The following is a 26,085-nucleotide window of genomic DNA, read 5'->3' on the forward strand; positions in this document are numbered from 1 at the left end:
ATTTTTTATTAGTAATATGCATTGCTAAAAACTTAATTTGGACAACTTTAAAGGTGATTTTCTCAATATTTAGATTATTTTGCACCCTCAGATTCCAGATTTTCAAATAGTTGTATCTCAGCCAAATATTGTCCAATCCTAACAAACCATACATCAATAGCAAGCTTATTTATTCAGCTTATTTAATCGCAAATAAGCTTTTAATAATAAAAATAAGCATTTAATCGTTTTGTGTTTTTCCTCTTTTTTTAACATCAGCTACACAGTATAATGTACCATTCAATGAAAGTCTGATTGTATGGGCTTAAATTAGGGATGCACGATATTATCGGACTGATATCGGAATCGGCCGATAATGACTTTAAATGTAAATATCGGCATCGGCCTGACATGCAAAATTATGCCGATATGTCTTGCCGATAAGGGGTAGGGGTTAACTCGCATGTGCTCAGGGTGTGCTAGCGATTAGATCACGTCAGCAATGTGGCTCATTCTTGAAGCAAAGTTTTGTCTGAATGATGAATAGATTGACTGTTTTGGATCGCTGCATTTAATGTGTGAAGGCATGTACAGAATGACGCGTTCGGTGTGGGATAGAGTAAACAGTTATAGCACAAGCAGGGGCAGCAGTGACAGCCTCCCCCAGGTCCTAATGCCCGTTCGGTAAGGCGTTTTAATCTGTAGGGGGCGCTGTTGGCCTACTTCTAATTAAATTAAAAGTAAAATAGCCTACACAAATCAGTGTTTCTGATCAAATAAAGCAGTAATTGATGTAATAAAATAAGTATGTTTTGATTTAATGGTCAGAAGCTATAGCTTACATGAAAAAAAAATCACAAACATGACACTTGTAAATTAAATAATTTTATATATACTGATTTATTCATTAATGTGTAACGTTTTATTTTTTAAACAAATCATGAGCTCTAAAAGATTTTCAGAATTTTTACAACTCTTTTGTTTTAGACCATCTACAAATGTTAAATCTTAAAATAAAATATTAGGGTTAACACTGCATCTTTCTGGGGGAAAAAATGCAGCGATTGATATAGTTGATTTATATTTATTTTCAAAGCTTCAATGTACTGTTAAAAAACCTTTATTATTTTTTATTTAATTCTAATAAATAAGTTCTTTGTTAAAAACTAACCAAAATTAATAATATTTTGCTTATAATTTCTGCACAGGAGAGACCTGGTGTTGTTTCCAAACAAAAGGAAATATATCGGCCAAAATGAGTTGAAAAATATCGGCATATCGAATATCGGCAGAATTCCAATATCGTGCATCCCTAGCTTAAATTCTAGCGTTAACAATTTTTCTTGCATTTAATTGGTGTCTAAGGCCCCGTTTACATGTTTTAAAACGCATAACTTTTGCTATGGTTACGCCTACCGTTTACACTACTCCGGCATTTTCGAGGTCGAAAACTGAGACTTTTGAAAACGAGTTTGAAAACTCCGGGGTTGCGTTTCAATGTAAACGGACCAAAACGGAGACTTTTGGTGTAAAAACAATGGTGTGGCTGCCCACTTTCGCTCTGCGTATCCTTGATGACGTGTAAACAATAACATCATGCTTGTTATTGTACCCATAGATATGTATGGGTAGATTCCCCATTCGACCGCTCCAAGTACACAGACGCGTCCGCCATCTAAATAATAGGAAATCTACCTATACATATCTATGATTGTTCCTGCATGAATGGTCATGTGACATGCGTTTTTGGTTGTGTTTTTTTAATTCATGAATGTAGTCTATATTATTTGACTAGTGCATCGAAAGTCATATGATTGCTTTGTGTAATAGTTTCAAATCTCAAATCTGACAATTCTGTTCTTATTTTACAATGACCTCAAACTTGACACGTGCCGTTTTGCCGTCTTTTGAACCTGAACATGCATGAATGAGATTTTAGGGTTATTACTGAATAACAGATTAACAGAAGTTTGGTCTTTTCCTCACATTGAGTTGTGATTTGACTTCAGAAGTCCTCTAAACTACATTTATGGTAGCTCCATAAAAATAAAAAAACTGCATACAGCAGGCCTAATGTTATATTTAAGTGAACTGTTCCTTTAAAACGGTTTTGAAATCACATGTCTCTTTTTCCTTATTCAATCACTGCCTGTAGAAACTTGTTTAAATCCAAATGGGTTTCCTGCATGGAATATGTCTGATCTCATTTGCGTTACCCGTAACCCTGATTTATGAGAACCAGGCATAGAAAATACCCTAGACCTTGTGATCCCTGGCTGATATTTAAAAATTAATTAACCCCCTGACTGCAGCATAGCTGTCTCTTCCTCTCTCTGCCTGTCAATCTCTCTTTCTCTCTTCCACCTTCCCAGTCTTGAGGTGTCTGTTTTCTGTCTCTCATTGCATGAGGATTAATATCTTAATTATCGCTTGTGACTAAATATTTTCAATGTGACCATAGATTATGCATATGGATGTGACAGCCTCTATGTAATATTTTCAGCTGCTACTGTGTCTTGGTTATTCATTATCTGTTTATCAGTTTATTCAAGATACTGATTTGCTGTACTAATTAGATGCAGCGTTATAGGTTGCATATACATTAAATAGCATATTTAATTGCACTCTCTAAAGATCTAATTTGTCATTTAGCAAACATTTTTATCCTAAGAAACTAGAGTTTGTGAAGGGATAGTTTCCCATGAGCAATATTAGCTGACATGATGTTTCGAAACAACACAGTTTTTGGCTTTGCAACTGGCCATAGTTTTGGAAACCTTATTATAACTGAAATATTATGAATATTAATAATATGAATGAATAGAATAATTTCTACACTCTAGTTTCTCTCAAAAGCTAGCAGAACGGAGTTAAACAAATTGAGTCGATTTTCCCTTCAAGGCTGTGTAAAGTTATGGTGGGATTTTAGATAAAGACGCACTCATACAAACAGTCATTTCATCATTTTTCAGTGAAGAGTTACAAGCGGCGAATGATCAAAGAGAGTTGTTTCAACTTGTACTTAATATTCGTTACATGGTTTTGCTGTTCCCTCCTCGGGGAAGCTTCTTTGAATAGATATTGGATTTGATGGGCATGTGTAATTAGTTGCATGGAATAATGCAGGGACGTTTGCTTGCATAAGTACTAGTCCTCTAGGTCTGCTTATAGTTAAATGCAAAAGCATCAGGAATGAGATGCACTGCAGTCGGAGTGTTGCAGAGATCTGGAAGATGTTGGTGGATGCCCTGTCCTCGTTAAAAAAATATCTTTAAAAGGTCTTAAAGAGACCTTTTTAAATGTTCCAGGGCACTCTGTGTGAGATAACACTTTACTTGAAACATATACATATTGTATGCATCATAATTCATTCACAGTCTATTACATATTGTCGTCAATTACTGTATGCATTAATATATGCCCATTTATGGCTTCACCTTTTAATAGAATAATATATTTAAGCACATGATCAGTATTGCTTGCACTAAGCTTATATACACACACACACAGCCTTGAGGTAAAGTGTTTCCAAAGGTTTCCTTGGAACGCATTTGTGTGTTTTTGAACTGTCTTATTGAAAACGGACTGGATTATAGCATGATAATGTGGTATAGCAAAATGCAATGGTTTTTCTGTGCTTCTGTGATTGCGTCTGCTTCCAGTGAAAGAGGCTGTCTTGTTTTGTTCCATTTGACGGTGACATTGATTGTGTGTGCTTGTCCCGTGCATCCTCTCTCAAGTCAGATTCTGACCCTGCGCTTTAATCTTCAACTGCCCCAATGAGATGACACTCTCGGCTGCCTTACAGCATTCTGGGTAATGCCCATCTTGTCCTCTGAGTCTCTCTCTCTCTTGTACTCATTCTCCGCTTTCCTCCACGTCTTTTGTCTCAGTGTTTTTTTTCACTGTCCCTCTTTCTTTATGAACAAGGCTTCATCTTGTAGATGTTGTTTTGGGTTCCTCTAATTGACAGAAATACATAGGAAATACTGGGCAGCATACTTAAAAAAAAATCTTAATCATTTTTTTTTTTCAGCTTTTTGACAATATTCAGAAAATATTTTGATATTACCTCGAAACAACGAGTAACATGAAACAACATTTGCAACCTATTTTACTTCTGTTATATTTCTGAGTAATGTAGGATGAGACTATTTAATCAAACAGGTAATTATTAAATAAGTGTTACCAGAATTGATGCAGGTGACATTTTAATAGAAATTGTGACAGACATATTGGATTTTTATTTTTTTTAAATGGTTTTTGAAATAGGTTTTCGGGAACACTTAACCTAAAGCCTTTATTTATAATGTATTATAAAGGATTGTTAAAGGGTATAATGCATTAGAATTATTCAAAATGTGCGTTGTATTACATTATATCTTGTCGTAAGTAATTATAACCAAATTTAAAGTGTAACAATGAATTGATAAGTGTTATAATGTATGGTTACAGTTATTCGTGAGATTGTACAATGCATTATTAGATGCTTACTAAGCATAATTAATGCATTAAAACTACTTTAATGTATTATGCATAGTCTTTAAGTAAACTGTTACTGAAATTTCTTGTGCTCACCAATGCCTAACAATTATAATTAATCAATTATACTCAATTTGTATAATTAATCAATTAATTATTACTCAATTTTTATATTAATATTATTATTTTTTTTTTTGATTTCGTATTGGCTTTACGCTGGTGTTTTTATCATTATTTTAAACAAGAAGGCTATTTATATAGAAATTGGTTCATATAAAATACAGAAACCTATTTTAATAAAAGAAATGTGTATAATTCACACTTTGATATTATATTAATTCATTTTAACTGACACTTTGAATTAAACATAATTGAGTTGAACTTACCAATCCGATTCTAGCAATTTTATCACAAATATATAATAAACATTCAGTGTGTCGCCCAGTCATAAGGTCAGAAGAATGTTTTGAATTATCCAAACTTAACAATTACAAGAGGCCAATATTTAAACCAAAGGTGATTGATGTGGATGTTTTTAATGCACCAAATCTCTCAAGCCACTTGACATTCAAAGGCGCCTGAGCCATCTTGACAGTATCTTCTATCTGTGTGTTTTTTTTCTTACCTTATGTAGGCTTTTTATTTATTAGCAAGGGCTTTTTATACAGCTGGAGCCCAGCTTCCCACCGTACACGCTACGCTCGTACAAGATCTGGCCCTTACCAAGTCGGATCATTAGCTACGAAAAGGAGATTCAGTTAATTAAAATAATTCCCCGTTAACACAGCTGCTTTGGTCAGCCAAATTAAACAGGGGGAGTGCTGCGCCGTCTGCTTCTCACTCAGCGAACGTCGCTCCGTTGCCTCGGAACATGGCTAATTAGCTCAATAGGAGGAATATTTTAATAGCAATTAATGAGGCACGGGCCTTTGCAAGCTCTAATTTAAGAGCCCGGTTTGTGTGGGGGTGCATGCCGATGAATTCTGAGGCCTGATGAGATGGCTTTTGTCACCGCTTGTGCTACGATCGGCCTCGCTCGCTACCAGCGTGTTGCTCGCTGACTGTTGATGTTCTTGAGATTTCCCAGCAAGCTGACTGCTCAGAGCAGTGGTGCTGGAGAAGATACTTTGAAGGTGCCGTTTGTCAAGCAATAAGTTGCTCATTTATAAAAGTAGTCGGTTTACAATCAAGCCTTATTAACCTTTTGTTAGTTAGCTGGCATTAAAGTTCTCCTAGGCTGAGTTTCTCAAAAGCATCGTAAGCATAAGACCGCAGAACCATTGGCACCAATGTAAAGCAATTTCCCAATGTTTAACTGCCCAGATGTTGGATAAGCATGCAGGATGACTTCTGTCACTTCCATTAACATCTGTCCTGACTTAAGTGACAGAGTGCTACACCTGAGCATTCTGGGTTGCGGACACCTTTCACATGGTTTCATCACATGAGCAGAAGAGCTATTGACAGGCTTCTGCGATACTGAGACTTCAAAGCCTGATAGATATTATATGCGCCATGTTACTGCGTTCAACATAGTAAGACAGGAGGCGAGGGGGAGGAGGTGGGCAGGAGACGAGGAGGAACACAAGGAAAACGTGATGGAGTACTATATGCAAGCAACTGTGCTTTCTCCCAGAAGAGCAGATTGTTGACCAGATTACAACTGTGCTTTGGGTAAACAATTCATAAAAGCCCAATTAGGCTGGGATAATTTAGTTTTATTTTTGCTGTCCTTTGTAAAGCTGCTGAAGATTCTCTGGACACTCATGTTCACCCGAGTTTCTGAATTCAGGGCTTGAATGCAGTCACCGTGGGCCTCAAATTTGATCCATTGGCCATAAAACTCTGAATAGATGCAGATATGTCTGTGTAGATGGCCAGTTAAGCAGTCCATTAACTCTTTTGTTTGTTTTTTACCAAACCAATGTAAATATTATATTATTATAATAACATTCAACGCTCATTATGCAATAGTAAATGTTTATTATTTTACTATTTTGCATTTTACAATAGACCTTATGCATCATCGGAGACAAAAATGTGCAGCCATCTTTAGAATGTTGTCTTTGGTCTTCTGTTTTCACGATACCAGTATCATCATTCTTCATTGTTGAAGAGTAACTGGCTAGTGAAGTTAGACTTAATTATTGCAGATGTTATGCAAGCGGATGTCAGTAGAAAGGGAAGAATTTAAAACGAGCGGTTCATTCATAAATTTGTATGACCTTACCTTCACACTGTTGAAATACAAATGGAGAAAACAAGTGCAGCACTGAAAAGGGGCGGAGCTACATAAGGTCTAATGCATAATGAGATCTACAGTTCTACTATTCTAGAATAAATTGATCAGTGACAGTAACATTTATATCACAAATGATTTCAGTTTTAAAATTATGCTTCTTTTTTAAACTTGTTTATACAGCAGAGTTTTTTTCCAAAAAAAAAAATTAAGCAGCACAACTGTTCACAATGAAAAATGTTTCATGAGCAACAAATCGGTGTATTGGAATGATTTCTGAAGGATTATGTGACCCTGAAGTCTGAGGTAAATAATTCAGCTTTGCCATCATATAAATAAATTTACATTTTTAAATATACAGTGGTGGCCAAAATTATTAGAACACTAGTATTTTCACCAGCTCTTTTGCTGTAGTGTTTCAGTAAGAAGTGTTTCAGTGTTTCAGTTACATTTCCAAACATTCATTTTGCCATTAATTGTAATCCAGTGCGATTTTTTTTTTTTTTTTTTTTTTTTTTTTTTTTTTTTTTTATTATTTTTTTTTTTTTGCACAAAGAGTCTGACAACAGCCAGTGCTCCACACAAGAGATCTGAATAAATAAGCTTTCCATTGATGTATGGCTTGTTAGGATAGGACAATATTTGGCCGAGATACAACTATTTGAAAATCTGGTATCTGAGGGTGCAAAAAAATCTAAATATTGAGAAAATCGCCTTTAAAGTTGTCAAATGAAGTTCTTAGTGATACATATTATAATTCAAAAATTAAGTTTTGACATTTACAGTAGGAAATGTATTAAATATCTTCATGGAACATGATCTTTACTTAATATCCTAATGATTTTTGGCATAAAAGAAAAATCGATAATTTTGAACCATACAATGTATTTTTGGCTATTGCTACAAATATACCCCAGCGACTGGTTTTGTAGTCCAGGGTCACATATATGAAATGTTAATGTGTATTCCAAATAAATGGAATTGAGTAATCATGATCAGGTGAATATGTTAATTTTACAACCCTAGTACCTGAACATGTTTTTCTTTCTGTAGTTACAGTACCATGCCGGTCTGGCCTCCAGTCTTCTAAACCAACAGTCACTCAAACGCTCAGCCAATCAGATAGGAACATCTGCCAAAAGAAGACCCAAAGTCCAGCCCAGCACCCTCGCCCTTCCAATACAGTGAGTATGGGGTCATATTTTTAACAGTATCTCATAACCAGAGTCAAAGCTCCCTATAGGCTCTTGTACTCGTTAAACCAGTTTAGTTGTTGTTAACTTTGTCTAGTAAATGTACCACATATGGACTTGGTTCTCATGTACAACTTAGATGTAGGATTAAAAAAGCACAACACAAGGCCTACATTCATGAAAACTGAAGTCAGCAGCATCTGCTTGTCCATAGACCCATTGGCAGCAGGTCAGAGGTGACCATTGATTCTCTTCCTCTCTATTGGTTCATCTGATTACAGTGACAGAGTAGAATAGCTCATTGTCTCTGTGGTGTCACTGGGGTCTTAGACCGTACGCTTTAATAATAAAGCACTGAGAGTGAGAATTGGTGAACAGAGGAGAAGAGAGCATGGACTCTGGAGGGAAGATGAAAGACGGATGGAGAATGAACAGAAAATGAGTAAGAAGGACTGATAGAAGAGACGAGAGCGGAGCCCAGGTGGTCTGTGTCCCTCTCAAAAGCCCACTGAAGGGATACCACTCCTGTTACTCCTTGCAAATGTGCTCTTTTTAATCTACTTCTGTTTATTTTCTTTCCAAGGTCCTTCAAAGTGATTGTTCATTTGTTTCAAGTTGTAGTGCTCTCCTTTGCTCTGATGCCTGTCTGGGTGCTCGTAGCGCAATGTTCTGTCCAATGCTGAAGGACGAGGAGAAGAAACAGTCCTTTGCAATGTGTAACGTACTGTGTCCGAAATCGCTCTGTCTAAACACTATATAACATCAAAAATGATATTCACTTTATAGTTATGTTTTTGAACCCAGATGCAACCAGTCTACTTACAAGAACGCTGTTTTGCCAAGTTTTCCAAGCTCTGGAAGTCATCAAAAATGCAGCAAGGAAATTTATACAAATTGGAAATGAGTGTAAATTTGATTAGTTAACTTAATATATTATTAGCTAACTCAATGCCAAGTGTTTTATCTTTCCTGATTAATCAAATACAGTAACTTTATTTTATCTGGGAGGATTGTACACAGAGGAAATGAAAGTATGGTGATTCACCAATATTATTCACCAATACTCAGTTATCACCTAAAGATGACATATAATAAATCAAATTGACAAAAGGTTTTAGAGATTTTGGTCTTTCCAAAACATTACACTACTGTTCAAAAAGTTTGAATTCAGCTGTTTTTGAAAGACGTCTCTTATGCTCAACAAGATTGCATTTATTTGATTAAAAATACAGGAAAAACAGTAATATTGTGAAATATTATTGCAGTATAAAATAACTGATTTCTGTGTGAATAGATTTTAAAATGTTATTTATTCCTGTAATGGCGAAGCTGAATTTTCAGTAGCCACATGATCCTTCAGAAATCATTCTAATATATGTAATCAAACAGCAATTTTTATTATTATTGTCAAAGATGAAATAGTTGTGTTGCTAGATAATTTTTTGTGATAACTTTTTTCGGGATTCATTGGTAAATAGAGAGTTTTTGTGATATTGTAAATGTCTTTAATGACACTGTTGATCAGTTGAATGCATCCTTGCTGACTAAAAATTTTAATTTCTTAAAAATAAATGAATAAATTACCAAACTCTTGAACAGTAATGTAAACATGAGTTGCACTTGATTGGGAATAGCTGCCCAGAGGCGTTACCAAAATGACCGCCAAGTGGACTGAATTGTTTTTAAAAAGGAACTTTGTTCACTCTTATCCCAGCTAAGTCCACTATGTGGAGTTCACTATTAAGAGAATAGTGACTGAGTAAATGAGAGAGTGATTGGTTCAGAATGAAGTGTTTGAAAAGGCCTCAAAAGCAAGTGGAAATTCTTGGAAACCTGCAGTTTCAATATAATGTCTGTGCATGAAAAGGCTTCTCCAAATGTCAGAACTGTTAGTGTTGATGCCATTTTTCCTGTTTTTGTTGCACCAGGCTGCTCAGGTCACAAGCAGCTTCTTGAAAGACTGAATTCGATGGATTCGTTTTCATCCATCCACACAAAAAACATTAGCAGTACACTAAAGTGAGGTGCTCATGACAAATCTGCTTTTAGGCGACTGAAAGTGGCCTGAAGCTGACTGGCCCATCAGTCTACAATGCAGTGTGTATCTTTAATAGCACCATGCTGTTTTTTGGATGCGAGAAGATGTTGAATGGAGCAAGGTGAACAGAGACGCTCTTCTGTCAAACGTCATTGTCCTGATGAATTTGCCGTTTCTAAAAGGAGCGGCACATGAATTATGCAGCACAACCTTCATGTGCGTTTGCTTTTATGTTATTTTTTTACATCCCAGCGTTCTGCTCGCATTCCCGTCCAACATTGCTACTTGCTTTAAAAGAGTGGACCGACAGACAGTAAGGCTGTCCCAAAACTTTCTAAATGCATTTTAATAGAGGTTTACTGTGTAAATAAATGATAATATGATAAATTATTACAGTTGTAACTGGCCTAGATTGGGTGCGCTAACTAATTTGCAAGCAAAGGGATGGCCAGTTGTAGTGATTGAACATTTATAATGATAAAAAGAAAATGAGTAGAGGCCTAAAGAACCTTCAAAATAATCAAATCAAAAAATCAGAGGCTCTATTGATTCATTTATTCAATCAGTCTGTCATAATCATTCATACTGCCATTAATGAACCAGCAGGAGTTGCTACAAAACGATTTGTTTTAAAATCGTATTAAACTAGCCTGATAATTGAGGCCCAGAGGAGAGTCTGAATGATAGCTGGTCCCATCCTATGCATTCATAGCAATATTAATCCTGTAAACACAATTACACAGCATTTACTCATATAATCTGGCTCAAAGGGATCGGGTCTGCGCTTGAACGCTTTCCCACCAGCTAAGCAGACAGCAGTTATATGATTTGATAAATACCTTGTAGTACTTTATGTAATCTGTTTATTTTGTGAACGGTTTGAATTTCTGGATGAATAAGGTAATGAAACGGCTAATCAGTGAGGGGTTTACTGCATCATACTATATGTATTGAAAGTCACCCCACTCAGCTCAAGGTGACCTTTGTATTCGCCACTCAGGGCTTTCTGTTGCTTTTGAATCCTCAGTATATGAGACTGCCGCCCTCCTAGGATCAATGTTGTCATTTTAGTGCCTCCTCCTGCTCCTATCGGCCAGACAGGCAAAGCCACAGTTACTGAACCGAGACTAATTCACCAGTCCACCCTCATGAGACCTGCAGATTTACTTTACATGTTACTATAATTAACAGCAGCTACAACCTGTGTCTGTCTCCATCCCTCCGATATGCACATAGCATAGATTTCTAGTTTATTATAAATCAGTTAATTTCAGAATGGCTAAGTCTGGATTACATCTCTTTAAAATTTGCATTTGTGAATGCTTTGTTGTAAAAGTGTTTAAAACTGTGCCAGTCTGAGAAGATGGGCTTTCCCAGGTGGGCCTCCCAAAGGCTTTTCCCAAGGTTTCTTCCTCATCTCTATCTCAGGGAGTTTTGCCATTGGCTTGTTCACTGAGTTTTGTAAGGTGCCATTCTTTGCAAAGATGCTTTTGAATTCTAATTAAGGTTGTAATGAAGAGGTGGCATTATTAATTTTACTCATTTTAGTCTTACATATACGTATGTAAACATACAGTAACATTCTGAGTTGTGTGCTGTTCAGAACTGATTTAAGAATGACTTTTCAAATTTCTTTCTAGTTCCTGTTTTAATTGAGTTTGAATGCAAGGAAACAGAATTGCATTCAAATTCAAAAAATTAATCTGACTAATTTTAATTAGAAAAGCAAAGTTTGCAAAGAAAAACTTTGAATGTGTTTGAAAGCTTTGGAAAAAAAAGTTTAAAAAGCATTGAAGTTTGAGGGTTTATATAGGATAGATGGATGGAAGGATAGATATATGGATAGGTAGAATTAAATTTTTTTTTTTTTTTTTCAGATTTGCAGTTTTGAATGATGGATGGATTGATAAATGGTTAAAATTCATGTATTTTTATTTTTCTGATTTCTTTAATGTTTGAACACTACATTGATGGATAGATAAAATTGATATTATTTTTCTGATATTTGTGTGTTGAATGATGTATGGATGATAGTATTTTTTATATTCATATTTAATTTTTTCAGATATTTTAGATTTGAACGATAGATGGATACATGGATAATTCATTTGTTAAACTTTTTCTGGTATTTTTGTGTTTGATGGGTAGATTATGGATTCATATATTTGAATTTTTTTCTAATGTTTTTATATTTGATGGATGAATGAATGCATATATACACACACACGCACATAAGGTGGCTTTCTGAATGTTAGTTAGTCAGTATTATATGAATTCTATCCATAATCTACCCGTCAAACACAAAAATACCAGAAAAAGTTTAAGAAATGAATCATATTTAATTAACTTTTCACACTCAAATTTCAATTTAACTTGATTGATCAGTTAAATAAAGGAGACATGGTGAAAGTGTCAACTTTTGTGATATTGTTATAAACAAACTAATATGATTTGAACTCGCAACATTTTCATAGTTTTTATTCTTTATTTTAGCGTGTATTTTAAACCGTTATTTTGGACTATGTTGAAACATATCATGAAGTGCATCTAGACTGTTTCATGTTCAATCTTCAGACTGAAGGGAGCGCTGGTCAAGAAGTGTCTTTTTCCTGTGCTGCATTGCAGCAAAGCTTAGAGAGCAGAGTGTTATGAAAATTTTAGTCATAGCTGATCCCTGATTAAAGGAAAGAGAGGAAGACAGCACTCGTTTATCAGTATTCATCTCACCCTCACATGCAGTCACAAGAAAGAGCTATTTGATCACTTTGTATCATCCATCACACTGAGAGAGCAATGTTACCCCGTTACATCAAGATGAACAAAGTACACGCATCTCCTTTTTTGTGGTCCCCTGACACTGACTTCCTGCCATCCTCAGGGGTGTCTAAAGATGCCCTTTCTTGTGGCCGCGTCAGTTTTTAAGCAGTTGGCATGTAATCCACTGAAAATGTTTCATCATCTGGATGATAATCTGGTGCATTAACATTCAGATCACACTACACTAGATCCTTAAACTGCTGCAGAACCTACATGTCCATGGAGCATTCATTAACTTTGCATTTAGATTACAAGGTTTGTGGAAAAAGAAACCAACATTTGCGTCTTCCTACAGAATCTCGTGGTGTAATCATTCATACCCTCAAACAGCTCTCGCTAGTATTTTCAGATCAAAAAAAGCCCAACACTATAGAGGATTTTTGTACAGTAAATGTTTTTTCAGTGTAAATTAGAGCAAAATTGGGAATATTAAAGGGATAGTTCACCCCCGAATTCAGTCATTATTTATGCATTGGCATTTTAATTTAATTTATTTTTACAGATTTGTCCCACAGAATACCGAAAGTCATACAGGTTTGGAACAAGATGACTGAGAGTAAATGAAGACACAATTTTCTTTTTGGGTGAACTATCCCTTAAATTTATGATGAAGACCAATGTTATGCGTCCCAACCAGGCCTGAGAGTTTTGTGCCAAGTTTGAATTTTTATTTTATTTTTTTCATCAGCCAGTCAGTGTTATGTCATTCTCCTGTGGCTCGACAGAGATTTTAGATGCATGACATTTACAGTTCAGGTGATTGGTTGAAAACGATCTGTGGTCCAAGATGGGCAAAGATTTCAGATCGCTGTTTTTCCTGAGGGCTGGCTTGACTCTCATTTGAATACTTTTAATTGAGTTGCTAGTAGCTTCCTCAACAGCGCCTGAGACGTTACACCTGGTCAAGAAAGTAAATTGAACTCTGAATGACGAGTTTCTACTGAATATTTTAATCCGAAATGAAGCCATCACTGGCAAAATGGCCCATGGTGGCTTGCTGATTGACAGCATTACAGCACACTCAAGGTCAGATGATACAGCCACATCCTCTTCCATTGGATTTCTTGACCTTTCTTGGTCTCGTCCTGTACAGTGCAGTGGTATAACAGGGCAGATGGGTAGTAGACAATTAAAAACCTGTTCAGAGAGGCGGCCTGGGGCATGGCCAGAGGGAGGGACTTTAACAAGGACCTTTAAACACTGTGGTTTCAAGGCAGCCAAATACCAAATGGGAGTAAATATTGGCTTTGGTGAGTAAATAAATTGCCAGTTTGGCAGGAACTATGAGGAACTGCAACGTTGCATAGTTTAGGTTGATATTTTACTGTTATATTTTTTCTAGAATACTACATGATTTGTTTTCTATGTGGTCTCTTGTGTGAAATATTTGTTACATTAAGCCACTAAAATGAAATGTGGATAAAAAAATCACTGTTTTAATGTTTGTTTTTTTGACAGGTACAGTGTCACTGTGACACATTTGTCACGAATATGGCAGTTTTGCCAAGAAAATGGCTTAATTTTGTTATACAAAAAGCGAAGACAGTGATTTAATGAGTGTACAGTTGTTGATGTGCAAGTAATGTTCGATATGTTAATCTAAGCCTCGCTGTGCCTAAAATCCATTATGAGACTCATGCTCTGCTTGGCTTGAGAAAACAATCAGAGCCACAGAAGAAGAAAACCTTTTCTGTGAGTCCAGCAATGATGAGTTAGTTTGCATGGAGATTAGGTGGGTTTCACTCCAGAGATTATGAGTTATGAAGCATGGAGATATTAAAACATGTCTTGTCTTGTAACATGCCGACACTCCTCTGTGGTGCCAATGGAGATGTAATTGCTAACCCTATTTGGTTACATCCCAGACATTCAATTGCCAATAAACCGCCTATGCCAGGAATGAAATAATTGCTTTGCTGCAGTGTCTGCGATTGGCTGGAGGAGCAGGTTTTGGTTCATGTGAAGTTAGCATGCAGTATCGCATGCTTTCCTTATGACATGTTTGACAAGTTTCATTTAAAGCTTGTTTTAATGAGTTTTGTGATGTTTGCATGTCAATTTTCTTTAGCTAACTGCTCAAGTAATAACTGTGTAAGTAGTCACTTCTACTATTGTTCATACTGGGGTTGCATTTACCCAACACTGTTTTCAACTAAAAAACTGAATACTTTTGTTGTACTTTTTGTTCATTTACACCATAACAGCATTTCGGGGGCCTGAAAACGCAAACTTTTGCAGATGGGTTTCAAAGTGCTCAATTTTGAAAACGACACCATTATCGTCTCTGTGTAAACTATAAAATGAGTGAAAACGATGACGTCATGCGCATTAATATTAGGTGATTGCATATTGTTTCTGTACAAAGTGGCATCAACTACTAGTCTGGCCTGGAGACAGCGTTTTAAGTCGTATTCACAGATTTATATGAATCGGGATCGTTTTGGCAACATTGTCATCTGTATGCGAAAAATGCAAAGGATAAACTTTTCCATATTTAGTACATCATATAAACTATCCTTAAATACCCTTAAATTGATAGTTCACCCAAAAATGAAATTCTTTCATAATTTACTTCCCCTCATGTTGTTCCAAACCAATAAGACTTTAGTTAATCTTCGTCACATATTTTAAGAAGTTTTTAATGTAACCTATGGGTCTAAGCATGACGTGCTGAGCATTGTTTAGATGTAAATTAAAACCCAAATTACTTCTATTCATCATACAAATGTTGTATTTTTTATACAAGAAATGGACTAAACCACTTTATTTTACGATGCCTTTATAACGGTTTTGGATCTTTCAAGTTTTGGTTACCTGGGCTTTCAGTGGAGCAACATAAACCTCCTAGTTATCATTATAAATATCTTAATTTGTGTTTCAACGATAAAGTAAAGGGAGAGTAAATGATGGCTGAAGTTTAATTTTTGGGTGAAATCCATTTAAGGTTAGGGATTTGAACCCCTTAAGTATCAAGTTCAATGCATAACTTTTCCCACAGCATGTGCGTCAGATAAGGATGATACCTCTAGTCATTGGAATTGTTGTGGTGAAATGTGTTAATGGATTTAAAAGCGATCACACCTCTTATTTTGACCTAGTGGACTATGAAACAATCCAAAAAGTCCTATTAAGTTACTTTGAAAGACACCAGCCATATCTAGAAACCAGAATATCTTACAAACAGAATTGGGCTAGTGGGAAACCTCCAAGCAAACATCCAGAACACCCTAGCAACTGCATAGAAATGCCGTAGAACTGTATTGGCAAGTTTTGCATGTGCAAGCACTGCTCACGTTTTCTCCCAAAAGTTAAAAACTAGTTTATTCTTGGCCTAATGATTCCCAAACTCCTTATATAAAGATTTTACTAAGCATATGTCGAGCCGGTGATAAACTCTAGTGATGTTCTCGCTTATTTAATATGCTGTTATTTAATTTAAGCCAGTAAATGAGCAACCTTAGTGCAGGCACGAGGGAAATTGTGAACAAACAGAGAGGTATGTTGAACAATTTCTCTTTGCTTTTGATCTCCCCTTCTGGGAAAGAAAATGCTGTTTCAGGAAAATCAGGGAGAACTTTCAACGTGATGAGGCAACTTAATCTTTGTCGATTCCTCCAGCTGCATTGCACTTTCAGGCGTGTGTGTACGCAAGCACATGCGTGTCCACGTTTGCCCCTATCCGTGTGTTACCTGGGTTCTCCACAACCAGCGTTAAGAAATATTATCTCCATAGTTGGTCCAATAACTTTCAAATGACTTTTAAGCAAATCTCTCCACCAGCCGCCCACCATCGGTTCTTTAATGAATTATTTCCCTCGTCTGTGTGCAGGGCCAGTCCCTCAAGTCTATTGATAGCTGATGGCAACAGAGATTTTCATTAAACCCTTATTAGCATTGACCCCACAATACATGTTGGGCGACTCTTCTTGGGGACTGTTCTGCTGACTCCAGGGATGGCTGAAGGCTTTTGGCACACTCAGTCCAATTTATTGATGTCTAACGAGGCTGTTGAGCAACTGGCAGGGTTTTAAGTATTCGTTTTCTTTTGAAGCACTGAAGGTTATGTCAGATGTGGAACAGTGGAGCCTCTTGTTGATGGTGAATGCAAATCGATGCCTTAATGCATTCAGTGTAGAGCTTATACAGTATTTGTTGTTGCCTCTGATGTTTATTTCAGATATCAGTTTAATATATATATATATAAATATATAAATTTTTCGTCATTTAAATAAAGCTGAAATAAAATGTAAAAAAAAACGTAAACAAACATTAGAGATGTTCCATTGAGAACTAACTGAAATAAAATGTTCAAGTCGTAGTACCAAAATTACGAACACTGAAATAAAATTATTAAAATATGAAATATTAAAATTATAATAAAATAAAACCGCTCCGGGTGTATGTTCACCACTGTGTGTACACTTGGATGGGTTGAACACAAATTCCGAGTATGGGTCACCATACTTGGCCACACACCACTTTCCTTTCCCCTTAAATGTAATGATATAATGAAATATAATTTTAAAAATGTAAATATAATGAAAATGACAAATGCACATAAAATTAAGTTAAATTTATTTGTATAGCGCTTTTCACAATAAGCATTATTTTGAAGCAGCTTTACAGAAACATGATGTTGATGTTTATAAGGTCTTAATAACCTTATACCTTAGTGTCACATTTTGCAGATGAAATACAATTGCAATATATATTTTACGACAATACAAGCAATCGAGCAATTGATATTCTAAACAGTAAATAACGTCCTATTCGAGTACAGTATACTTTATGTATACAGTTAAATTTAGGGTCATTTACACATTTAAATTTATGTAAAGTGCTGGGCGATAATGTAGCTATGTTTTGTGACATAAGTCAACAGTTGAGATTTTATATGTTGTGTACATTACTTTATGTAAGTGGACTTGTATGTATGCAGATAAAGTTGGATAAAATATATATTGATCTTTATAAATGACTAAAACTTAAACTAAAATAGAAATAAAAACTTAAAATATAAAAATAAAAGCTAATTCAAAACAAGTACTATAATAGTATACGTTACACCAAAAAAAAAAAAAAAAACTGGTAAAACATTCAAATTTTAAAAGTGTATTCAAATCAAAGATGTTAGTTCAGTGTGGTTATTCAAGAACAACCGTTACATGCTAATACGGCCACCTCAATTTGTTTAGACTCCATCGATATTTGTTGTATCAGAAGAAGCAATTACTTTGTTCAATACCAAGCCTTCAATGCAAAAAGCCATTGATTTTGGTATTGACAGTGACTGTGACCCGAGGATCTTCTGACTTACACTTGAAGTGAAAAAGTCTTAAAATATATATATTTTTTTCTTGTTCCAGGTATGTTGATGATGTCATATCCAGAATTGGACGAATGTTTCCAGATTTGTCAATCGAGCTTTTCCGGCCAAACGGGACATCCGCAGTTCTCTTGGTGAGGTGCTACAAAGATCGCTTCAAGAGGTTTTTCTTTATAATCTGATGATTTATATCTTATGATCTGCATCAGAATGACAAGTTTTATGTTTAAAATGGATTTTAGTGGTTGTTTTAGATACATTTATGGGAGAACATAGAGAACATAACAAATGTTAAACAGAGAAATGTTACACTTTTATCCACTAAATGAGCTAATTTCTAATGTGATGCCTGCTACAGGTCACAAAAAAGTTGGCACGGGGGCTGAAAAAGCAAGACATTTTGAAAAGATTCAGCTGGGAGAACATCTAGCAATTAAGTTAATTGACATCAGGTCTGTAACATGCTTAGCTATAAAAGGGATGTCTTAGAGAGGCAGAGTCTCTCAGAAGTAAAGATGGGCAGAGGCTCTCCAATCTGTGAAAGACTGCGTAAAAAGATTGTGGAATACTTTAAAAACAACGTTCCTCAACGTCAAATTGCAAAGGCTTCGCAAATCTACAGTGCATAACATCATCAAAAGATTCAGAGAAACTGGAGAAATCTCTGCGTCAGGGTCAAGGCCGAAGACCTTTGTTGGATGCCTGTAGTCTTCGGGCCCTCAGACGACACTGCATCACTCATCGGCATGACTCTGTCATTGACATTGCTAAATAGGCCCAGGAATACTTCCAGAAATCTCTGTCTGTGCCATCTGCAGATGCCAACTAAAGCTCTATCGTGCAAAAAGGAAGCCATATGTGAACATGGTCCAGAAGTGCCGTCGTGTCCTGTGGGCCAAGGCTCATTTAAAATGGACTATTTCAAAGTGGAAAAGTGTTCAAATTTATTATTTGTAGGTAAGCTGCATAAAATGCTAAATGTTTCCATTTCCAGTGGCATTAATGAAGTAGGACAGCAAGAAAGTGCAGCCATGTAGAAGCTTTTTCTGACTAATGGTGTCTAAGAGTTAATGGTGAAGGAGAGCTGGATGTCCTTGTACTCGGGGAGAAATCTCTCTGTTGACTGCTCTGTCAGTCTCCTTGTGAGTTGTCCCTGAGAACATCCCAGAGGGGCCGGGATTGTTGACTCTTTGAGGAGTTCGCTCCACACTTTCAAAGTTTTGGAGGGTGCGTGCGTGATAATGGAAGCAAAGACGGACAGAAGAGAGTGATCTACTCCAGATGAACTACCTGAATGATTTACAGACATCCTTTTAGCTGCATTAGGAAAAATTCACACCAACAACAACTGGATAATTTTAGTTTTTGTTTATGCTAATTATTAGTTGCATGTGGTGTTAAGGCAATTATGACTTTTGTGAGGCTGTGTAATGGTGCTGAAATTGCATACTGGGAATTAACAAAAAAGTGTTCCATTTTTATTTTTCCATTTTTTTGTCTTCCCCATTCATTTTTAAATAGAGTGGTATGTCAAACATGGAAGGTTGCTTGTTAGATTCCTTTTTCGGGATTGACAATCTTGGGGTCCCAGAGACCCTATGGCTGTTTGTGTTAAAAAAATACATATAATTACAATCTTGAAATTTAAATATAATTCTGTATTCCAGAGCACATGAGAAAGTATTATTGAAAAAGCAGATGTAAGTTCTGATGGCAGACGTCTGAAGCATGCCAAGTTAAATTGTTTACTGTCCGTCCTTATTACCTTAGAAGCAGTCATTAAGTATTAACCTGATACTTAAATATTAAATATGTTTTTCAAGCTTTTAAAGGGGCCTTTGGGTCTCTCAGACCCCAAACAAAACATTGGGTTAATGCCAGGTTTGGATTGTTACATTCATGGCAACAATGCATATAGTAAAAGCAGGGAAAACAAATTAGAGCCACAAGTCATGCTCATTCAAACTTGAGCCAAATTAATTTTGTATGCAATAATAATAATAATAAAATAATAATAATCTCATTTTATTATTATAAATATTATTAAAAAACTGTATATGAATAATTACCAAAGTATTAACAATAATACATTGTAATCAATAAGTTAAATAAGTACCATGTTAGTTTAGGTTAGTGCAAGCCAATAGTCAAAAAATAATGTAGTCATAATAATAAATAATGCAATAAAATAAAATACAAAATTATATTTAATGGTATGAGTTTTGGTTGCACCTCCTCTTTATTTGATTATTCAATTTTTCAATGGAAAAGTTATTTTAGAAACCAGAAAATATTTTGCTATTAATATTAATAAATATTATATTAAAAAAACACATTATAGTTATTATTGTACGTACAAAAATATTTGTCTTTTATGGTGTGGCAGTAATCACTTATTTATCCAAATTTGTCCAGTCTAACCACGCCACACAGATCATTTCCATTTGCTTGTGTCATCATTTACGTGTTGTTTACACATTTTTCTTCCTCTTTAGTCATGTCTCATCTCAGCTGGGTCACAACGTGAGCCAGGCAAGACTTGGTGCCTCCTCAGTTTAAAAGAAAAGGTGCATGACACCCCTGATTGCAACAATAAGTTGTCACAATGGGTCGTTTGGACATTTTTGTCCAATGGTTCACTGTATCAGTGTATACAGTGAACCAGTGTATACAGTGAACCTTCCCCTGGGGGAAGTCGTGGCCTAATGGTTAGAGAGTCGGACTCGTAATCGAAAGGTTGCGAGTTCAAGCCCCCGGCCGGCAGGAATTGTAGGTGGGGGGAGGGAATGTACAGCGCTCTCTCCACCCTCAATACCACGACTGAGGTGCCCTTGAGCAAGGCACCGAACCCCCAATTGCTCCCCGGGCGCTGCAGCATGGCTGCCCACTGCTCCGGGTGTGTGTTCACGGTGTGTGTGTGTGTGTGTGTGGATTTGTTCACTACTCACTGCTGTGTGTGTGCACTTGGATGGGTTAAACGCAGAGCACCAATTTCGAGTATGGGTCACCATACTTGACAATACGTCACGACTTTATCACTGGTATTTTGTCTCCTGGTAATGTTTTCCCCTCTACCTAGATGATGTTTTGCAGACTTTTTGGGCTGAATTATCACATTCTGAGATGATGTCAGTTGTCACTTGGATCATTCACACCACACACCATCCCCCTTACCTTTGAGACTTCCTCTGACACTTCTCTGCTGCCGTCATGTCTTTTGGCAACACTGAGTGAGAGGAAAGAGAGACTGAGGGATCTTGGCAGCGGTGCCAGGAAGACTACAAATGCCCCTTCCACAGCAGTGGGAGTTCAGTGGTTCACACCCACAGGGCATGCACTTCCAGATGGCCCAGTTGGCAGGCCGGAGTGATCTGTCACCGTGGAGGCTAAATCGCTGCCAGGCCCTTCGTCGGACGTGCTTTTGTACGGTGCTCAACAAAGCGTTGAGAAAAAAAGGACAGTTTGATGGACAGTTTGTGCATGTCTAAATAAAGATTATGCTTTTTGAGTTTGAGAGGGTTTACCCAATCAGTCATTGTTTTTATTTTATTTTTTATTTTATTTAATTTTAATTTATTTTCCATTGTATTGAACATCAGATTTCAATTTTTTTTTATATATATAATTTTTTTATTTTTTTTATTTTATTACATTTTATTTTAAACTCACCAATTGAGAACCACTATATTAGAGGTTAACTTATTGTTAGTTTGTGTTCCTGTCCCTTTCCTGTAGATGTACAAGAACAATGAATGGAAGGGAGGATTAGAAAACATCAGTGTGGTACACATCTGCCATTTATAACAAGAAGCAATCAAGCTTTCTCCACAGCAGTGCTGCTTCTCTTTAAAATCAGTTTGTAAACAGGCCCGGCTGTGCAGAGTGCGATGGCATTAATTGGGGCACGGGACGGCTCTCTACGGGCAGATTCTGCCGAACAGCCTTGCCCGACCATAATTAGGGGGTGTTAATTAGCAAGGAAAATGCGTCTTTCCCAGGCCCTCTACCTGCTTTCCTTGGACCTGTAATTCCATTAGCTTAACCTCATACCCTCTTCCATGACAGTTATTAACTATATGCTGAAGCGTGACGTACAATATTATTATTTTCAGAGCAGTGGAGAGATGCATTTTAGATCTTAAAACCGACTTTTAAAAGTGCTGCCACAGACTGGAGCTGGTCACTCCTGCAGTGTTCTGGATCAAAGCGAGTTATGAACGTGAAACGTCCCACAGGGTTCTGCCTGAGTTACAGATGTACAGTGTGTATGGAAATGAACATGTGTATAGGCAGTTGCACAGAGATGCTTTTAACTGGCATCAGTAGAATATACAGTTTTCTTGAAGCCTGTGAGCGGCTGATAGTGATTTTGAGCTGTAGATTCCAGAAAGGTCTCTCATGTCTCACACATTCCCACTTCTACATCACGGTGTCTGTTTACTATTCTGCTCATATTTTATATCTTGTCTCTCTGGAATCTTTTTTCTGATTGGTCAATTACAGCATTCTGTAGTCAAATATTTGTTTTTGTATTTTTTGTACTTTTTTTGAAAGAAATCAACTTTTTTTAATGGATCAAAAATGGCAGTAAAGACATTTATAATGTTAGAAATTATATAAAAAATTCTATAAATACATTTTTAAACTTTCTATTCCTCATAGAATCCTGAAAAAAAAAAAAAAAATCAGTTTCCACAAAAATATGAAGTGGTTTTCAACATTGATAATAAGAAGCAACAAATCGGCATATTAGTATGATTTCTGAAGAATCATGTGACTGAAGACTGGAGTAATAATGCTGAAAATTCAGCTTTGCCATCAGAAATAAATCACATCTTAAAATGTATTAGAAGGAAATCTATTTTAAAGTTTTAATTAGAATATTTCACAAATTTATTACTGTTTTTACTATTTTTGATCAAATAAATGCAGATTTGGTGAGAATAAGAGACTTAAAAACATTGAAAATCTTACTAATCCCAGACTTTTTAATGGCAGTGTAATAATATTGTAATATTAATATTTTAAAATAGAATCAGTTTTTCATGTCCATTTATTTATTTCATAAATGGTCTGATTAACAAGTAGAATATTGTAAATCCAGGCAGAAAAAAATAACATTTAGGATGAAATGGAGAAAAGACAGAAGCATGTAAATGTTCATGGGAGTCAGATCCGAATCTGAATCATCCATATGAACCCTACAAAGCAGTGCGTCAGATTGTGTGCGCCAGCTGCTTGTCCCCTTGCTTTCTTTTCCACCTTGACTGAATCATTGTGGACTGGTCAGCTCAAAGGTTCACACTGGAGCAGAGTCAAACAATTTTTTGTTAATTGAATTCTAAAGTGACCTTGTTCTGCTACTGAACTCTACATTAAAAATATTTCTCCCGCATCAAGGTCGCTGCCACGGCAGTCCGAAGCTCGGGGGCGGATGGGCGTGAGGCAGCGTGCGGAATATTGACGGTATTCCAGAACAACCTCTGAGTATGGCATTGTGCTGATGAGGACAGAAGCGGCGTGAGGTGGAGAGGTCAGAGCGGGTCGTACTCCGAGAGGTGGAAGAGGCTATTGGAAAACACCCCTCTTTGCACTCAGGGGCGTTATGGTGTGTCAGCTTGTTCCTTGTGTTTTTTGATGCTACAGAAAGCTGTGCTGAAAGCTAATGAGGTGGACACTCTCAGAGACCTCAGCTGTGGCATTCAGATTTCCAAGATTGTCAAAATAGTGCAATTTGTGCACCTCAAAATCTGTCAAACTGACATTTTTCCCTAAAAACAGCTCCTCCCGGTGCTATTTGGAGTGCAGCAACAGCCCTGTTAGGTAGGCTATAGGATGAGATGCCACCTTTACATCTGCTATTAACATGCATTTTCAGTGATCGAATCACAGTTGTCACATTTGACAATGTTGAAGGAGTTCAGGGATTTATTCTGACCACATTGGTTTATATCAAATAATCATTATCGGATTTGTTAATTGTGTATCAGCTTCTTCTCTTTTTATTTTTATTCAGCCCTCGCTATGTGAAAAAGACAATGCGATTCTCCCTTGGGATCTGGTCATCCGTTTTAATGAACAATATCCCATGAGTTATTCCGCTGGACTACACTTGGAATCTCTCATTTATGTCCCCAAATCCTCCCTCGTGTCACTTTCCTGGTCTATTTTAAAACTTTATTATACATTAAAAACATGCACACACTTTTTATTATAAATATATTCTTTTTATATAATTTTTTTTTTTATAAAGGACATAAACATTTCAGATAGCACTTGGTAGCATTTCCAAATAATATTTTTTCCCCAATAATATTTTTTAATTGATTTTATTTTAAATCTTTATTTGTCATAGTTTTTTTATTATTATTATTATTCATTTTGTTTATTAATTTTTATATCACCCTTGTTGGACCATAATGTTTCTCATATTTTATTCTGGAAATATTTATAAGTAGCTAGAACTTATTTAATTTAATTTTAGTTTTTAGTTATTCTTTCTTTCTGTTTAGTTTTGTTTTATAAATTTATATCACCTCTATTGGGTCATAATGTTCTCACATTTTTTTTATTTTTTATTTTTTCAATTAAGCACGGTAATCTGCAATCTGATGCAAAAGGTAAATATTATCCAGATACTGCCCTGATACAAAACGCATGCTACTGGCACATGTAAAAGGGGTCTTATTTCCCCCAGTTCTGCCAAAGTAAATGCAGTCGCGTTTTAGAAACGAGCTGAAAAGCATACAGTGGAGCGGTTCGGCTGAACATGAAACTTATTTTAGTCTCAAGCAACTTGAATGAGGATCCATTTTTCTCAAAGGAAAGGTCATGGGGAGCAAGACGCTTGGCCACGTTCTCGCCTGGCTTCTTTCCTTCCTTGTTCGCAGTTGATTTGAGATCTCACTTGTTGCTTAGAAACTGTTTCTTTTTTGTCCAATCTCACAGTTTTTGCCACTTTCCCCTCCCTCTCCGCGGCCCACTCTCACTCCAAATAAAAAATACCATCTGCCGCCATTGCGATCCAGTCGGTCGGGGATGCACTTAAGATCAGCTAATGAATCTTTCCAGGATGCCCTGACGTTTACGTTTACCACACTTGAAGTCAACTTCTTTTCTTTCTAGTATTTGTTCCTCTGGCCTTAGGCCGGAAATGTACTTTTCCAATAGCTTATAGCTGAAAAGCATGCCTAGAAATGGCTCTTGACGCTACTAACTGGCTTCACACCTAGAATTACAGCAAGGGATTTGGCATTTTTGTTTCTGTATATTATGAGAATTTGCTTGAATCACACTGGCGAGCTACTATTTGCAAATTCTCTTGTGCTGAAAGTTCAGATATGAAAATACGGCTTTTTGAGGTTGTTTTTCTTTTAATGTCTTGCGTCGGTGATTCACACATCAGTGGTGTGTTTTAGGAAGCTGGGATGTATTAACCTTGCTGTTTAGAAGCCTTTGATCAACTCCTGAAATCCTGCTTTAAGGGATCATGGTTTTTGGGGAGGGCGATGGAGATCAGCTGTGCTACTCTGTGCAAAACAAAATAGTTTTATCATAAATTACAGTTTTTAAGTTGGGTGCATGAAAAATAATAACTGAAGTAATTTAACACATTCAAAAATCTAGTAAGTAAAGACGTACTTTTGTGTGAATGTTTCTTTGTAGTATCTGATGAATCAGTTCTCAGTGAATGTCATTGCTTGACAGGTAATAGGAACACAATATAGTTGCATATGTTGTTTTTGAATGTGTGGTGTCCTGTGTTCACAGTCTCTATGAATCTGTTTCTTTTAGAAATAATTTTGTGGTGAAACAAGACAAAAAGAAAAAGATACTCAGCATGTGGGAAAAAATGTGTGTGAAGTTTCTGTGAAGTTCTGTGCCTCCACCGGCTGGTGCTCAGTGCTGGTTCTATTACTGCAGAACTCAGCAGGACTCTCATGAAAGGAGAAGAAAGACCAGAAGGCAAACTCACTCTGAGAATCTCAAACAATTTTAATTTTATTATTTA

General features: G+C 36.3%; 1 protein-coding gene across 2 annotated transcripts in view; it reads left to right on the forward strand.

Annotated features, from left to right (window-relative positions):
• The window catches only part of LOC306849221 (mediator of RNA polymerase II transcription subunit 27-like), a 58,807-nt gene that overhangs the window by 8,493 nt on the left and 24,229 nt on the right, over nucleotides 1-26,085 (forward strand). For both annotated transcript variants that reach the window (XM_079384104.1, XM_079384105.1), the window contains exons 3-4: nucleotides 7,754-7,884; nucleotides 18,115-18,208. In XM_079384104.1, the coding sequence (XP_079240230.1) occupies nucleotides 7,754-7,884; nucleotides 18,115-18,208 (225 nt within the window). The remainder of the gene's footprint in view (nucleotides 1-7,753; nucleotides 7,885-18,114; nucleotides 18,209-26,085) is intronic.

Source organism: Barbus barbus, assembly GCF_936440315.1.
Source record: "Barbus barbus genome assembly, chromosome: 29".
Lineage (NCBI taxonomy): Eukaryota > Metazoa > Chordata > Actinopteri > Cypriniformes > Cyprinidae > Barbus > Barbus barbus.